The following is an 18706-nucleotide window of genomic DNA, read 5'->3' on the forward strand; positions in this document are numbered from 1 at the left end:
CTAAGTCCCATCCAGCCAAGACCATAGAGCACAAGAAACTTTGACTTCTTAGCCTTAGAAACCTCACCTAAGCCCAAAGCAGCAATTATAGCCGAGCTTCAGAGACTACAGCACAACACAGGCTGTTGCTCTACATCAGGATATGCCAGCACAATTAATAGAAAGCAGTAGCTTTGCCCACTTGCTACCCCAGCCACAGTTTCCCTCTCCCAGCCCTAGTACCATTATTTGTCTGTTTGTAACATCAGCTGAGGACATGCTCACACTCCATGAAGATACACACATATCAATAAAAAGCAGAAGCTACCGGATATACTGGAGCAGAGTGAACGGGAATAAATTATGGAGATTTTTCAGCACCTTAGGAGGTAAATACTGGGTATTTGTGCACTAAGAGTTTGCAAAAAGATCCTTAACTTTTAACTTAACCTGTCTCTATCCCTAGCAGGAACAGTTTAAGACATACTTGCAATACAAGGGCACCCTTTACCAAAACTGAAGTTCTTGCATTAGAAGAATAGAGCGCTATTACTTCCCAGAAAACAGATGACCAGAAAGTACATCAATGAGAACAATGCTTTTATCCCCCAACTTTATTCCAAACACAACTGAACAACCATTTTGGCTGACACTAAGTTTCATATGCTTTCTCACTAGCATCATCAACTTGATGTTCTTCTTTATGCTGCAATGCAAATATATGCATTTGGTAATTTCTGGCCTCAGTCTGCCAACTAAACAGTCTCAAATTGATGCTGGAGTCACAGAAGGGTGAAGATGGAGAAGCAGCATCACATGTGAAGGCAGTACTCACTGAGTAACTTGGGATATTACCATGTTGAAGTATACAATGTCACATACAGCACGGATTCACGTATTCCCATTGCTTTATACTAATCTGGCTTTGCTAACTTCTTCCTCTACCTGGTTTATTTAAATTATTTCAAGTGGATTTGGAAACCTAGTGATGGTATTACAGCTTCCTTTCTTTTACTCATTTCTGTTGATATGCAGAAAAACATTACACTAAATTTCAGAGACACTGATTTCATATGCAGAGTTGCTGATTATTCTTTGCAGAGCCAAGAAGTACTGTACCCCATTCTCTCTGCCCTCTCACCACATTTTATTGTCAGCCCCCATCACTACCAGCCATTCCAGAGTTTCTACTGGCAAGATTTCTGCATTGTTATACAAAGATTTTATAATTTTCATTACTGAAGTAAACTTAAAGGTGTCAGTAATCATATTCTATAGCACACATTAATTCTGCTTGAACTATCTCCAACTAACCTGCTATCTATAGCTGAGCTGCTATTGATATGTTTTCCTTTCACAGTGCATAAAGAGTTACCTCAGTATTATATCCCTAACAGCTTGTAATCCAAATGGTTTCTTTTCCATCGTTTGCCTTTCTTTTCTTGGCTTGGTAAACCTAAATAAAACTTCACTTACACAAATTCACATAATGATTTTATCACCGCTAGCTGGACAGCATATGCAAGATTTGGGGCCAAAACCAGCCTGGAGAGTCAGAGTACAGCCTTGGGAGATTAAATATGTATTTCCTCTGCAGGGACAGGAGATAATAAACAAGTAAATCACAGAAGTCAATGCCTAGAATGGCACCCAGTTTATTTTTAAAAATTCTGAGCAGCTTAACTATATGACCCCCGCAGCAAAGAATGCCACAGGTAGCACAAACCATTTTCTTCTGTTAAACTTTAACAATTGTTCCTTCTGTTATGACACAGTTTTTCAGTTTGTATTATTGCTCCCAGCTCCCCCTTTCTTCCTTTTCTCTTGAACACTGCTCTTTCTAAGTGCCCTTTCTACGCAGACCCTCTCATGCCTACCCATTTCTATGAACCAACTTCAAATGGTCCTTGTCAACTCCACCAGAGTTGGAACAACATCAGCAAAGTATCAGCAAAAACTCTGTTACTAAGAAGTGCATCTTTTTGCTTCAGACATTAAACGAAAAGGCCTTGGGGACAGAAACAGATTAAACTTAGGCAGCCATGTCTGCTAGTTTTCTCAGAAACCTTGCCAGTTCAGGAAACAGCACTACATGGCTGCCGGTATTAGAAAGAAGGGAGGGGAAACAGCTGTGCTGGCAATTAGAGCAGACTCTGTTTTTCTGTGAAAGATGTACAGAAGAGAATATCTCAAAGCGGCTCTTACAAGGCCAGCAACGTGGCTGGTCTGACAGCACAAAGACTGCTTCTAAACAAAGAATCCTTAACAGGCTTTCAGAGGTAAGAGGTCCACTAATGCCTCGCTGTTCCCCTTCTGATGCTCCTCAAGATGAAGTACGGTCCAGAGTAAGCAGGTTCAGTCAGGAGCTATCTCAGACATGAACATCTCTCTGCATCTCTCCAGGAGCCAAGACAAGCATTAATGGGATTAATTAGATCATCTGTTCATCATCAATAGCAGAGAGAAAAAAAAAGCACGAATTTCTTTCATGATAAAAGCACGAATCCATCAGGGTCTCAGCCCCAGGAAACACAGGAAGAGAGCTTCAAGTCTAAAGAGTTTAAAGAGGTGCATTAGACCAACAAGAAAGCCAGAAAGTGGGGAACTAACATTAATTAGAATTGGGGGGGTGAAGGGGTGGTGAGGTGAGATGGGGAAAGGAAGGCTACAGTTTGTCTAATTTACTGACACTGTATTTGTAAGAGTCATACAGTGAAGTATCCTTAGTAGCAAGCAGACCGTACTCCAATTCAGAGTCTGTCAGCATCAACCACTTAAATAAAAGTCATTCTGACCACAAGGAATTATTGTTATTTAATAAATACAAATTCTAGTACTAGCTGGACAGGAGGTAAAGAGCTTTAAAGATCATTGAGTTGTGTGGGTGTTTTTTTGTTGTTGTACATAATAGCATTAGGGAATCTGTCATCAAGATGAAAGAAGTCACAGCCTAAAAGAGCTACAGCCATTAGCGGTGATCACTAACCATACAGGGAAACAAAGGAGACTTAAGGTTCTTCTGAAATGCTGCAGAAAGTTCATCTTCTCTGAAATTCAAAAATATGAGCCACTTAAAACATCTGTTCTAGAGAAAAAAACACAGGTAATTAAGTCTCCCTATGCAGCCTTTCCTAAAACAAAAAAGTAATGTTCAACATTTATCGTTTAAAATAATCCTACAGCACATACCCAACAGAGTTATTCCTGAGGACAGAAAGCAGTAAAATGAAAAGCCAAAGTCAGACAGAACAACTGACATGGATTTACACGCAACAAGGTACTTTTGAGGGAGGCTTCTCTCACATAAATTGAAAAAACTGCTTTACGTTTTATGAACAATTTGATTTAATTTCAAAGTTTTGATTAACTTTTGAGGTCAGCCACGCTTTAAGCAGAGACTTGGTCCAGAGAAACTCACGGGTCCCTTCCAACCTAAGTTACTGCAGGTTTTGTGTTTAGGTTTAGGCTTATCCAACAGTAGACCTTGACATTAGTTTCAGCACTTCAATAAAAATTAAAACAAACAAACAAACAAAAAGTCATTCCACAAAACAAGAAAGTAAAATGTTTTTCAACATAATACATGCCCATGATATCCCATCCTAAGACAGTTCTTGATCTCCACAGTAAGGAGGAAAATATTTTTCCATACGTCATTAAATCCACCTACTGAGCAGTCACACCGCAGTTAGGCTGCATGTTTAAGCCTTTTCTATCCAAAAAAATGTCATTCAATTCAAAACCATTGCTCACTAATTGGGGAAAAAAGCAAAAATTAAGAACTTTGATGACATCAACTCTGCTATTACATATACATACAAATACACATCTGTGTGCTTATGTAGAGTACGTGTATAAATTCATACTTATATGTACATAAACTGATATCTGTGTGTGGTTTTCTAAGTGTCCCATATTTTTCTCTTAATTCATAGATAACTCAAACATAATCTTATAAAAGGTCTTAAAATGTTTGCGATAGTGAATGGCAACATAATATCATAGACTACTATATAGTCCTATATATGAAGAAAAATATATAATGATCTATTAAAACTGAAACACATTCTATATACCTTTATTATACCTTTTCTTCTTACCATTCCTTTGTAAATAACAAAATAATTTTGAATCAAAATCACATTAAACTACAAAATTATTGCTTTTTTCTTATTTTTATCCAATGCAGTATGTGACCTCAGTTCATAAAATGGCTTACAATATGGAAAGGAACAATTTCCTCATAAGATACCATCTAAAATTCATCTTATAAATTGAAAAAAATAATCTCTGAATCACTCATCACTTTTGTATGTCATATACTGAATATTCTGGTGGTGGAAATCCCTGGTGATGGCACTGATTTAGAAAAACATGGTAGGAACAGTGCTGAAAAGAATTAGAAAGCAGTTTTAAAATCAGTGGGCTTTTGTGGTTTTGTTGTTTTATTTTCTTTTCAAACCAGCGAACTTTCAAAATCTGTCATCATGGAATACTAACAGATACATAGCATCAGCAGGCTCAGGATTTGACAAATTTATGGACAATGGGTTGATAAATAGCCGCCAAAGAGAAAAGGCACAGATGTACAATGACTGGGGATGTGAAAGCAGTAAGAGGTAACCGACCACAGATTGAAGCCAGGCCCCACTGAATGAACCACTGCATCTATGTCTGACTCCAGCTGGCATTTCTTACATCAGTGCAGTCAAAGGACTTAAACCTTTTTCAGGAACTGTATATAAAATAGAAAAAAAACCAACAAATAACAATTTTTCTGTAACTGATCTCAAAAGGATGGGCTGGGAAGTAGAATAAGGAACGGGGGCAAAATAACGTTCACTTCTTTAGAGAACAAAATTACTTGTTATACACAGAATTTTAATAATTGATGCCTTCACCTGGGAAAACAGATCGTGACAAGGTAATTAAGTACTCTTATGCAATCTCTTTTAATCACAGAACAAGCATTAGTATTAAATAGTGAAAGATGGAACACTCAAATACTCCTTAATCTGTTCTATTTTTCCAGAACATAGCCCTCGAGTCTTATCAACTAACACATATCCTGACTCTTACTGCTTGTAAAGTTATTTACAGTATCTACACTCTAAGTTCTACCAAAAAAATCCAAATCGTTGCATCCAGGTTCCTAGAACACTGATGTCAGCAGCAGGGAGCATGTGATATGGCTCTTCATAAAAGGATATCACCTTGGAAAAACGCTACTGCAACAGTGGCTTGTTTCCTACAAAAGTGAATGAAGTCTTGCCTCTTGTCCCCAAGTCTGTACAAACATCCTGGGCTGCCCCATCCCAGGTGCAGAATTTGGCACTTGCTCTTGTTCAACCCTGTGCATTTGGTGACTTGCCCAGCCCTCACATATGTCAAGATCTCTCTGCAAAGCCCCTCTGCCCTTGAGGGAGTCAACAGCACTTGCACTACAGTGGTGTCCTCACACTTAGCGTACGCAAGTCCTGCACCCACACACTATCTCCACACCAAGCCTTTCCTTGACAGATGAAGCACATGATCCCAAAGAGAGGAATGTGACTTAAAAGGCTTAAAGATCATCACTGATGTTGTTAGCTTGCTTTCTAACTTCCTAAAATAACCAATGAAATTACAGGAACCAAAGAGGGGTTGCACATCTCCTGTTTATGCCATCAGCAAAATGTACTTAGTGTCTTGTTTCAGCTGGACATACAGAGCAGCCTCTGGGACACTGCTGACATTGCAGAGCACCACCTGGGTACACAGCTACTGCCTTGTGGAAGCCATGATACTGAAATCACAGAGCATTTGCAAGAAGCGGTGACAAACTGGGAACAGATTGCTATTTTCTTTTGCTAATGTTGCTTGGGAAACTGATTCCCCCTCCTGCCCCACGTGGAGAACCAAAGGGACAACAAGGAGGCCAGAAGAAAGCTACTCAGGGACTGCAAAGGGAAGGGGAAGCAAGGTCCAAGTGAGGAGTGATCCCCTTTAACAAAAAAAAAAAAAAAAAAGTTGCAACTACACTTGAATAACTTTACTTCTTCTCCACCAGAGTCTGAAGCTGAAGATGCAGATCGTTCCCACTCAAAAAAAAAGCCACCCTGTTACCCTACTGATTTTGTAAAATAATGCTGAGCTGTAAATTAGGAACTGACAGCAGCTTCAGCAGTGGTGATGTACGGAAAGTGTTAAAAAAGAAAAGACCAAGAGTGAACTCAGTGAAACTAAGAAGGGAAAAATCACCCAATAACTAAAACTAAGGAGTGTACAGTTAAATGCAATGCAATTAAAGAAATTTCTGAACAAGTAGAATAACAGGCCTGGAAAGGTTTCTCCCTGGTAGACAGCAAGAGAAAAATGTAGACGTGGTTGATAACTGAAGAGCAGAAGCCTGCACATCTGCAATACAGGATTATCCACCTCCTTAAATTCTCATCAAAAAAATGATTTAATTATCCACCGAGATACAAAAATGTTGCAATTACAGTTTATACAGAATAATTGATTATTCTCAAATACATGGTTATGGAAACTTTGTAGAAGTTTCTGGGGAAGAAAAATAACATTTTTTCCCTACCTACAAGCAATTTTCATTATCCAGCTACAATGGAGAGGTTGTACCATCTAAAACCCTAACTAAAGTTTCTTCTAGCATCTGTAAAGAACCTTCTGTACTTAAAATTAGTACACACACAATCAGCTCTGTCACAGAAGAGGAGGCAATACTTCTGTGATACCTTACAAACTTCTGAAAGTTCTCTGAAGTACAGTTCTGCAAAAGGAAATTCAGCTGACAGAATGCAGGTGGGTTTTTACAGTATTCTCAAGAAGGGGGGCTTAGAAGAATGAAGTTACCATAAAAATAGAGAATAATGCTTGAGGCAGTAACTAAGAAACATCAGGCTGGGCCGTAAACCCATCAACACTGAAAAGGAACATGTTGATAGACAGTTTCGTTAATACATTGGGTCAATTTTCAGGAAGCAGTAATGTAACAAAAAAAGATTATCAATAATTATGAAAGTAATCTGTGATGTAATGGAAACAAGCATCATTATGCCATAATACATACAGACTCCCTCTGGGCTGTTTTGGATTCAAAAGCTTTACTACAGAAAGGCACTGAAAGCAGCAACAAGAACAATAGGAACTGTGGAACAGTGTACAAGAAACAAACCATGGAGGAAAGGGACAGGGACAGCAGAGAAGGGGCAGGGAAGAGACACATAAGACAAAGACAGGCAGTCAGTTAAGAAGATAAGAAATGATGGGTTACATTTCTTATGTACATGGCGAGCAAGGACGAAGTTATTACATAGCCAGTCCAAAAAATGAGTTTTGTCACAACGTACATAATTAAGCATTACTAAAGTACACTTTAGAAGTCAAAGGTCTATATAGGTTCAAAAACCACGAAGCATACAAAAAACAGGGTGACAGGAAAGACACAGAATGCAACATCTACGCCTCAGCTGGCTCTAAACTCTCAGACTGCAGGCAGTTGACAGGTCAAAGGACCTGCTGAAGGTGTAATCACTGCAGTTTTATCCTGTCCTTACTTTCTTCTCAGGCATCTGCAAATGGGTCACTGTCAGACACTCATCTTTGACCTGACTTACTGGAGTCACATCTGCAGAGTCAACACATTATGATTTGGGAAACTGGTGGTTCTTCAGATTTTGAAGGAAGCAGATCTCTTGTTCACCAGTGTGCTTTTAATTACTCTATCTACTCTTTCAAACTCTATTATCTGCAGGCAGGCGTTTATTATCTAGTTTTAGTATTACTGCTTCACTGATGAGAACTGAAAATGATCCAAATCTTATTGGATGTGGTGCATTCTGTAAACCTTTTTTTGTAAAAAAAAAAAAGTAATTAAATTTTCAACTTTTACTGAGACTAACATTTTTAGCGTCTGTTAAGCTTATAGCAAAGCTGATCATGCACAGGTTTGACTTGCATACTGAGCATAATGGATTTTAAAGGTCTTGATTTTGGAGATGCTCTGAAGACTCATTCCAGTTGAGGGCAGTACTTCTCAGCTTTTCTAGAAAATACTTCTGGAATACTTGGCTTCAGACGTCTACTGATGCCACACGTCACCTAGTGCCAGTATTTCTCTTCTTTTAGTATAAATGCTGCTGAGTTAAAAAAAAAAAAATGAACGTCTATTTGCTCACAGTCTCAATGTACTCAGCTACCAGGACAGAATAGAAAGCTTTTTCATTGGAAGAGTCTAAGCATGAACCTAAACGGTTCACTTGACGCAAAAATAGAAGAAATGAAGAAGACATTACAACCATTAGTAAGATTGTTGAAATTTCAAGTTCTACAAGTCACTACAACATAAAACAAAACATAGTAAGACTCTGAAGCCTCACCATCTGTAGCTAGCTACAAACAGTATTCAAAAATCAATACTCTGCACAGCACGAGTCAATTTCCCTTACACTGCTGCAGTACAAAACCAACCAGCCAAATAAAACCCTCTGCAACAAAATACGTACATTCCGTAGCACTTTGCTGCAGTAGAAATAATATTCTACAGTATCCTGAAGTATGCGTTGATTTAGTCATTAACTTGTCATAAATTAATCTTTGTCTTCCTAGCCTTTCAAATTTTGCTGATTTCTTAACAATTAAAAACAACAGTGGAAACTCAAAGAAGAGCAAACTTAAGGTTTTGATAGACAATTTAACATAACCGGGCATGCAGGAGGAACAAGATACAAGATAATTCACGCACATTTTGAACAAGGACATGAAGCTAGGTACTTCTGTTAAAAACAGCCCCCGATGAAACAACAATGTGAATGCCCTGGTATCGCAATCTCTTCTCAAGGACAGCAACAAAATGAATTGAGCAGATAAGTTTGCTGGTACTTCCTAGAACAACTGTTTCAGGCACACATGGATCCATTAATGTGACATTCACTCATTTGAGTTAGGACTTAAGAATAAGAGCTAGTACTTTTTTTCATCCCAGATTATTATTAATCCCCAGTTACCAAGCAGGAAGTAGAAAACACACTCTCCGAGACCACAGACTTCAGCAGACATAAAGCTCTAATAAAATGATCCCCAAGTAAAACCCACAATCTTTAACATAAGTTGAAGATCGCACTTATGTTCAAGTGCCATTTTTGGATGACTGTCTTGGAGCATGTTTGGTACCTATACAGCATGGAAGTGGCAAGCAACTACATAGCTTGAAACTAACCACAGGAACGACATTCCTGGAACCTTGAAAATTCCCAGCTACCAGCTACAAATCAGTAATTACCCAACAAATGAACATTTACAAGTTAAGAAACAATAATTCAAATTCCAACAAAAGCAATAAGATATCTATACATTTACATCCTCAAAGACTGTTTTAAACTATAGTTAGCTCTAAAAGCTTTCCACATGTTCAACTACCAGTGCTGGGGTTAGGGGCGCAGTGCTCTTTCTTCCTTTTTGTCTTAACAAAAGAAGGTTACTTTTCACTTACCGGTTCCTATGTAGGATTTAAAGCGTCCTGATAGTCTGTGGACAAAGGCACCTAAAACATCTAATCCCAGTAACGCCACCTGTTGAAAAGAAAAGCATCAGATATACAAAACAGAAGAGTACGGAAGCTTTAAACGAAAACATGCTCAACCACCATATCTTAAAGAAAAATGAAACTTCTTGTTAGAGAGCTGATAATTTCTTAAAAGCCTTCATTAAGACAAATTTATCAGCAAATGTTTGGAATGGATCAATTATATTTACATACACCACAGTAGTTCAGATTTTTCAGTACTTGCCTTAAAACAGAAAGAAAAATAAATGTTAAAAACTCAGTATTTCACTATTTGCAACTATAAATGATTAAAATTCAGATAATTAATTAAAAGGACTAAGGAGCTGGAAGTAGCTATTCATCTTTCTGGGTTATATTATTAGGACTGCAGTTCTGCTCTTTATTCCTTTAAAAGAAGGCTGCCAGAGGTTTAGTTCAGCGTAAAGTGGAAACCAAAACTCCTTTGAAACAAGGACCAACAGCAGGACAGGCACATTGCTTAGGGTCTCAGCTCCTCTACCAGCTGCTGAAAGAAACACAAAACAGAAACCCTCACCAAAAAATAAATTAAAAAAAAAAAAAAAACAACAACTAGGAGGAGTCTGGAAGAGCAGTTCCCAGACACAGAAAAGGCAAACAGATTGAAAGACAAAACAAATCAAGCCCTCGTGTGTAAGCACTAATACAGGCAGGAAAAAGAAATAATTCCCAGATGCTGAGACTTGCTTCAGTCCAGTTACTTAGCTCATACAAAGTGATGACATCTTTTCCTGAACTCCCAACAGAACTCTGCGAAACTAACGCTGTCTCCCGTCGCAGTGCAGACCACACTGCTCATCTACCTGCTTCTTCAGCTACACAATTTTATTTTCTCTTCACTTGATGTTGTTCAAAATTCAGAAACCAACATACAGTTCAAAATGCTACTGGAATTCTGAGTAATTCCCACCTACAAACAGAAACTAGCTAGATGACAATATCCATTTAGTTAGAAACGAGAATGTGGTCAGAAATGATTGGTTAAACGAACCCATTGTGACCAGTCAGGACACTTTTTCTTCCCTTCATTGTCCTGCAGGCAGTTAAAATCTTCATTCTTAATTCCCTCCAGCAGCTCACCACGAACACACAACCTACATTTTCACATCTCGCAGTTACCTCAAGGTGCTGCCCACTAAGAGGCCCATGCCCAAGAAAGCCCCTCCTGAAGCACCTGCATTTGTAATTTTCCCCACAAATACATAAGCAGAATTAATCCCTCCTACTAGCTATTTATTTCCATAGAATTCAAAACCACATTTTCTTCAAAAACAATGTTTTCTTAAAATCCTTTGCTGTAACAACAGTCCACCCCAGGCAACAAGCCAAAACCAATCTGACTGGAGATGAATGGGAGCACAGGCGGCCCACACACACAGCATCACGGGACTCCTGTTTCCACAGGAAAGCAGACCACTAAGCCACCCACAAAATCCAGGATCTGAAGCAATCACATAATGGAACAGATTTTAATGAACTTATTATTACTAAACTAGATCTCCCCTTCAGTGGGAGGCACAACATTCCAACTTACTTGGAAACTCACTCATTTTACGACATGCTAACGCACAATAGCAAACGTAAGTGGATGCTATTCTACATTAAAATAATATCTTCCCACTAAGTAACTGCAGCTAAGATTTAGGAAGATGAGAAAGCAGAGTACTATAATTATTAACTTTAAATGTGAATCAGTTTTTACAGTAACATCAAAGCTTCATAAAGACACCTTCCTTTAATGTTATTTTCCAGGGTCACAAGCTATTCAAGACTTTAGACTGAGATTTTGTTTCAGTTCATTTTGGATCAACATTCTGTTTTCCTATGCATCTGTTTCCAGACTATGAGTCCCACCTCAGATCTGTCCTCCAGTGGCAATCTGTAAGACAGCTTTCCTTTGTAAGTACTCCGTTATCTATTAATGCACGAAAGTGCAGCCCTTGCCTCTGTAAGGGCGCTTACAGAATCTCCCTTCTCCACGTTTGATTACATTTCTTAAATCTCTCTTGAAGTCTTCCATTCTCAAGAAGAGCAGCTCAGAGACTTATAACAAGTGACACATGTAAGACTGCCTTCTATTACCTAGCTGCTTGTTACTGATCCCAAAGGAAATTCCTGAGCAAGAGCAAATATTTCTTGACGAATCCTTCTAGTGCTATGCTGCTATGGTTTGGGTTTTTGTTTCTTTCAAGTCTCCCCTGGGCAAAAACAGCAGCCATTTGGAAGATCTGAGGCTCCATAAACCTCAGTGAAAAGCCTGACAGTTATCAGAAGAAAGTCCTACCATGACCATTATCACCAGAGAATCTGATCACCTGCATCTTCCTTCCTGTAAGAGTAGTTTGATCCAGAGCACTCTGATACAATGCTTGTGTGGTCCATATATTTGCGTCCCTCCTTGTGAAACGGATAACGGATAATCAGCTCTTAGGATGTAAGTCACATTTACCTGGATGGTGTTGGTTCTTTCTAACTTGTCTATCGATGAATTACTTAGTGAATGCAGAGTTCTACTTCAATAATCAGTGCAGATAAGCCACCTCAGTAAATACTACCAATTTAAATACCTTGCTGAGTGTTCAAGCACACCTTTGCAAGGAGCTATTATCAGTTGATATCACAGAATCACAGCGGGTCTGAAGCAGCTCAGAGATCTCCGGGTCCATTCAGCCCAGCCCCTGCTCCAGCAGGAACACCCCAAGCACAGTGCCCAGGCGCTTTCGGAGATCTCGAAGGAGGAGACCCCACAGCCTCTCTGGGCAGCCCACACCAGTGCTCTGCCATCTGCAAAGCACAGAAGTGCTGCTGTGTGTGTTCAGAGGGAGCCTCTCGTGCTGTTTTTTGTCCACTGCCTCTTGTCCTGGCTCTGTTCTCTGAGCATCTTCCCTTTAGGTGTTTATGGAAACAGACGACATCCCCTCCAGCCTCCTCTTCTTCAGGCCCAACTGGTCCAGCCCTCCCAGCCTCTCCTCACAGGAAAGGTGCTCCAGGCCCTTAACAACTCTCCTGTATGTCCACACCCCTCTTGTGCAGGGGAGCTCAGAACTGGAACCAGCAGTCCAGGTGCAGCCACACAGATGCTGAGCAGAATGGAAGGACCTCCCCCTCCTTGATCTGTTGGAAACACTGGGGTATGTGCTATGGAGCTGCAGGAGAACTGAGCTGCAAGATAAAAGGCTCCAAGCACTCCAATAGCATTGGGCCATATGCCAGTGTCAAAAATGCCTGTGTGACACACGTCAATGCAGGTCAACACAATTCATGTTATATACTGTCACATGTCATCACATGTCCTTGTACTGTGTGCCACTGTCTGCTGACACATGTTGTCACATACCAATACACGACGTGTTGCTGCTTATTCTCTGTCAGTGTGCGCCAACACATGTTCAGTGTCACCGTATGTAAATCAGTGTTTCATGTGCTCATGTGTTCAAGAGTGCTGTAGCATGTCAACATGTGTGGAGGTGCATAAATGTAGACCAGTGTCAGTGTGTGTGGAAGTGTTCCCAATCATCACATGTCAACACATATCAAAGTGTGTAAAAACATGTTACATGTAAGCATGTGTCAAAGCATGCTGAAGAATCTAGAGTGTTGACATGCATCAAAGCATGTTGCATGCCAAAGCATTTAAAAACACTACTGTGTGAGAACAGATGTCAAAGCACATTGCATGTTGATCTATCAGCATGTGTCACATGTTGATACATCTCAGTGTGTTGTGCACCAAAAATTTTTTTACAACGTGTCACATGTTGATGTGTGGCAACAGATGCTGAAGCATCTTGCATGTTGATGTGCTAAGCACGTCATGTGTGGATGCATGATGAGGCGTGTCACATATGGTAGAGAGTCAGGGTACACAAGTGTGTTACATATTGACGCATCACATGTTGATATGTGACTTTCCACGTCAGTGTATGTCAGCATTGTATGGTCACATCCATTAAAGCTCTTTGCACGTTAACATGCCAAAGAGAGTAGCATGACATGCATAATCATTTAAGCATGCCATGTTGTCACACAGTGACATGGGTCATCTACTGAAGCTTGTCATCACATGTCAAAGGGCACTGTGTGACATGACAACCACTATGTTCACATGTGTCAACACGTGCCACATTTTTACACTTGTCAAAGTGTGACTTACGTAAATGCTCATCAACAACTGGTGCACTGACATGTTGGCAGATGTCAGTTTTTTGTGTTGTGATGTCACTACATGTATGACACCACCTGCCACGTGTCAGTTTTTTTATATTGACTGATGTCAACACATCTCATATCAACAATTGTCACATGTTGCCCCACACTGACACTGCTCAACAGATGTTGTGTTTATGCACATTAAAGCATATGTTTGTAATAACATGTCATGTGTCAAGCTGTGGCAATGCACACCAAAGTGTTGCATGCTGATGGATCTCACAGCACGGTGCTGTATCAATGCATGTTCATGTGTGGCCCCATCAACACGCATCTGAATTGTCAATTGTCTCCTTTTATTTATAATCATTTTCTCATTCAGCTCCCCCATCACTTACTTATGTGTATGCACAGAAGTTATAACTGCTGCTACTATCCTAAACTTGTTTCTTGTCTCTAAAACTGCAGTTCAGTTTTCTCCTCCTCGCTGCATGCTGCAAACTCCTGCTGGCAGCCTTCTGTTGAATCGAAGACACAACACATACTTCCTAAAACAATAACAATAGCAGCCACACTACTGTTACTTCAGCATCTCTCTGTATTTGGTGTTCTGACAAACAAAGCTTAAGAAATAAACCGCTTTCCAAGGAGCACAGAACCACCATTAACTCCAAGGATTTACCTAGAAGTAACAGATAAGCCACGTTATCTGGAAGAGACCGTGAAATCCAACTTTGTTTGCCATGCAACAGAAATCTGCTGCTCTGACACAGAAACAGCATTCATTTACTGTTTTCCTGCCGCAATTGAGGAAAGCATCTCTACCACAAAGGATAGAAATCCAAATACAATAATCCAAACATTGCTTATTACTATTCCCGCTTAAGCAATATCTTGACTACCTATCAGAATTTTAGTGGTAATTTTTACAACTGCCAGTCACGCATGATGTAGCTGCAGATCAGCAAGTTGGCTTTATTGCTCAATAATTACATTTTGAGAGGACAAGTATTTGATTTCTATGGGCTCCACAAGGGAAACCACGGAACACACACAAACTGCTAGCTACCAAAAGCAGGCTTGCTGAACTCTGCAGCTGAAGTAATATATCATCTTATAGCTCCTTAGCAGATGTATCAAAGCAGATTTTCAGATTACTTATCTGACTCAGACACAGAATAGTTTGAGCTACCAGACTGTTTCAAGTTAAATAATCCTGTAATTCTTTTCAAGTGACTATTGGGTATGGCACGCCTTCTAAATCTGTCCCAATTAGGCATCATTCACAGGGAAGAACATGCAGGTTAACACAGCAAAGCTACTAAGTATGTATCAGTAACAGAAAGATAGGATACCCTCAGGAAAGTGGAATCAGTTTAGCGCTTGAAGTTTGCCTACAAGCCTGAACACAAATATTAGCATTGTTCCAGTCTTCCGACTGCCAGGTATTTCTAAGCTTTGGGAAAACAAATACCAGCAAAATACTACCAGCCAACTCTTAATACTTTGCATCCAACTTATCTCTTCCTTAGAAAGGAACATTACATAATTCACTCCCCTAAGTTTTACTCTTCACAGCCTTGGGAAAGCAGCCATTTAAAAACACAGACACACAGATCTCTAGGTTGTAAGAAGAGAGAAAACAGTCCCAACCACTACAAAACAAACTGAATCACAGTGCCAGAATGCTAAGCACACCATTTCCAGTTCAGTGGGCAACACCTGATTCTAATTAAGACCAAAATAAAGGTATTCTAATACGCACATCCTTTGTGCACTCCCTGGTGTCTCTGGAAGACACTTAATCACTGATTGCATAAGACCTGTGAAGGACATACTAACAGCCTGCACAGCACACCGTTACAGACAGCCTTTAATGACCACTCATCTCCCTCTCCTGAGTCCTTCTAGCGTTCCGCAACAAACTTTCAGCAGAACTCCATCCCATTCCAGCACCCATCAACGCATTCTTAATTCCAACTCACTGATTTGTCAGCTACTCAAACTGGTAATTGTGCATTCCTCTTCAATGAGCTAGAAGAACTCACAAGTTTTCCCTAATCTGCTTTCATAGTTCAGAACTACCAGTTTCGCTTTGCTTATTAAAGCCCCATGAATAGCTGCCAACTTCAAGAAAGCAAAAGCGCTATTTAAGAGGTCACAATCTTCTTGCCACAAGCTGATTCAACCCTGCTGATAACAAGTCCGTACCTGTTCACTCCACACCTAATCGTTTTTCCCCATTTGTTACCAAGCCTGACAAATCCACCCTTCTATTCTTATTCCCTCCAGTTCCTTCCCCTCACGGTCATTTGAGGCAGAAACTCCCCAGGGTGGCATTTCTCAGCTACAGCGCAGCTCTGAACCCAGAGCTCCTACATCTCTCATCCTCTTTTTCAGCGTGGTCAGTAGAACACATCATATGCAAAAACTGAGTTCTCCATCAGTGGAAAATGATACAGCACATCCAGGGCGAGTTATGTTAGTTATTCCCTCATTACCCACATCTGTCACCTACGAGGAAATAGTGCTCCCTCTCCTAACTTCCTTCAGCGCTCCCTACTTGCCACTCCAGCTCATCAGGTTCAGCAGTTCTGATGAATAAGTCAGCTGCCAGCCAATATCACTGCTCAACTAAACAGCCACGTCGACCTGAAAAACCTTCTGCAACACAGAATGACGGAACGCAGAATTTTCTAGGTGCTCTATTCCCACTCCTTCGCAGAGGAAAGTGCATCCAACAAACGAATAAAAATACAGTAATTAAAAACAAAAATTAACTGAATATTTGTCTTTAGAATGCACAGGAGAGCCTGTGACACCCGTTACATTATCATTCAGATCCTGAGGTTATTAACAAACTGAGATCTAACATTTCAACATGGAACAGAGCAGTCCAGCTGGGCTTGGTCTCTGCAGATCCGTTCCAATACGTGTTTGTTCAAGACGAAACATGCACGTCAGATGCAAAACACAGCTCCCCAGGATACTGCTAACTTCCATCGTGAGGCAGCAGATGCTGGCGGCCACCACCGCACACAGAAACACCGGAACCGATCACAAAGCATCCGAGACCTTGCGCTGTTGCAATTAACAATCCGCGTACACAATGCTTCAAAATACAATTGTGTGTACAGAGGGCCACCAACGAGTGACACGCAGAGGGAAAGAGATCACCACAACACCCTGAGATCGGCTTCACAACTCCCAGTTTCACACCTACAGAAGGGCAGGAAACGGCTTAAGCCGTCCTGCTGGGACAAGGAACCAGCCGGTCCCCCTTTACAGCACAGCGTAACAGCTCGCCCAGGTTTCGCGCTAACCCGCTGCCGACGCCCACCGTCAGAGTAAAGGCTCGGAAGGGAGAAACGCAGCGCGGCGGGCCCACACTGCCGCCCGCTGACGGCCCGAGCGCTCACACCCGGCACACCAGGAAATCCCCGCGGCAAACGCGTAGAAATTGCAGTGCCAATCGCTGCGGGCTGGCCGCCCGGCGGCGGAAACATTCCCCGACGTGACCCACGCACACGGTCCTCGGCAACGCCGATCGCTGCCCCTCGGCCGACAGCGCACCGAACCGATAAAAAGCCCAACGTGAGTCATCGCCGGGCTCCTACAGAGATCCGACGCAACTTCCCACCTACGGCGAAGCCTCCTAAAGACGACGGAAACGCTTGGCGCGGGCACCCAAGGAAAGGAACGGCTCGCCGGAACGCGGACACGGTCCCGGCGGCGCCCCGCATCCCGCACCCCCGCGCCGAACCCCGCCCGGCCTCACCTTAAAGTTGCTGGAGTTGACCCAGGCCGCCAGCTCGTCGATCACTTTGTCGAGGCGCTGCTGATCCTGCTCCACGTCGGGGGAGCGGGCGGGGTCGCCCAGGTACTCCAGTAGCTCCTGGCCGACCTGCAGCCTGCGGCCCACGTCCTTCTGCTGCACCTGGGCGCAGAAATAGTCCATCCCGGGAGGCTCCATGACGGAGCGCCGCGGGGAAGTTCGCTCGGAAGGCGCCGGCGGGCCGGGCCGGGCCGTGCTGGGGGGAGGCGGGGAGGCTCACGGCGCCTCTCGGCGAGCCCCGCGCCCCGGCCGCGCGCCCAGCGCCTCCATGCGGAGCCGCCTCCGGCCCCAAGACGAAGCTTCGCGTCGGGATCCGGGCTCCTCGAGGGGCTCCCCGCCGCTTCTGCGCGCCGTCCCGGAGAGCTCCTCGCCGCGGGGAAAGGAGAGCGCGGGAGCGGCGGGCGGCTGACCGAGGGCCGCTATTACTGCGCGCACCTCACGGAGGTGTCCCCCCGGGCCGCCCTCCCGCGGGCGCCGCAGCGACGAGGCCGGGCCGGACCCCCCATGCTCCCGACGCCGCGGCCTCCGGCCCCTCCCGCTTCAGCTCCCGGGCCGCGGGGCAGCTCTCAAACTTCGTCCCGGCGGCTCTTCCGCCTCCCCGCGGCCGGGCTGGGCCGCGCGATCCCCGCACAACAGAGCGGCTCCCGCCCCGCCACCGCCGCCGTCCCGTGGAAGTTGCGTCCCCCGCCCCGACCGGCGCCAGCCAGACTGGGCGTGGCCTGAGCCGACCCCGCCCCCTGCCGCGCGCCGCCGTGCCTTCTCAGCGCGTCCCTCCCCTCCCTCCTCGCGCTGCGGCGTTCCCGCCCCCCTGCGGGCAGTGCCTTGCGGAAGGAGGCGCATGCGCAGCGGGTCTCACGTGGCGACTCGGCCGCCGCACCACTGCCCCGCAGAGGGGTGGGTGAGGGGGCGGCGGCTGCTGCGGGGCGCTGAGGCGGCCGGCGTGGGCGGGCGAGCACCACTACGACGGGCAGGGAGCCCTGCGGAGGGGAAAAACGGCGTTGTTCTCCTCCCAGCACTGCCCTGACGAGCGTCCTGCAGCCCTTCGCCACGCCCTTTGCCTTGGTGTGAGGTGGAAAAGCCTGGGGAGCCGGCTTAGTACCCACGGTGCAGCTGGCTCTGCAGCGTAATAGCCCACCTGCAGATCGACTTTATTTAAAACA

General features: G+C 43.2%; 1 protein-coding gene across 13 annotated transcripts in view; it reads right to left on the bottom strand.

Moving 5' to 3' along the window:
- The window catches only part of CLASP2 (cytoplasmic linker associated protein 2), a 142163-nt gene extending 124450 nt beyond the window's left edge, over window positions 1-17713 (bottom strand). For all 13 annotated transcript variants that reach the window (XM_021386640.1, XM_021386636.1, XM_021386639.1 and 10 more), the window contains exons 1-2: window positions 17490-17713; window positions 9470-9548 (exon numbers count right to left, since the gene is read on the bottom strand). In XM_021386640.1, coding sequence (XP_021242315.1) covers window positions 9470-9548; window positions 17490-17684 — 274 coding nt within the window. In that variant the 5' untranslated portion in view covers window positions 17685-17713. The remainder of the gene's footprint in view (window positions 1-9469; window positions 9549-17489) is intronic.

This window comes from Numida meleagris, chromosome 2, assembly GCF_002078875.1.
Source record: "Numida meleagris isolate 19003 breed g44 Domestic line chromosome 2, NumMel1.0, whole genome shotgun sequence".
Taxonomy (NCBI): Eukaryota; Metazoa; Chordata; class Aves; order Galliformes; family Numididae; genus Numida; species Numida meleagris.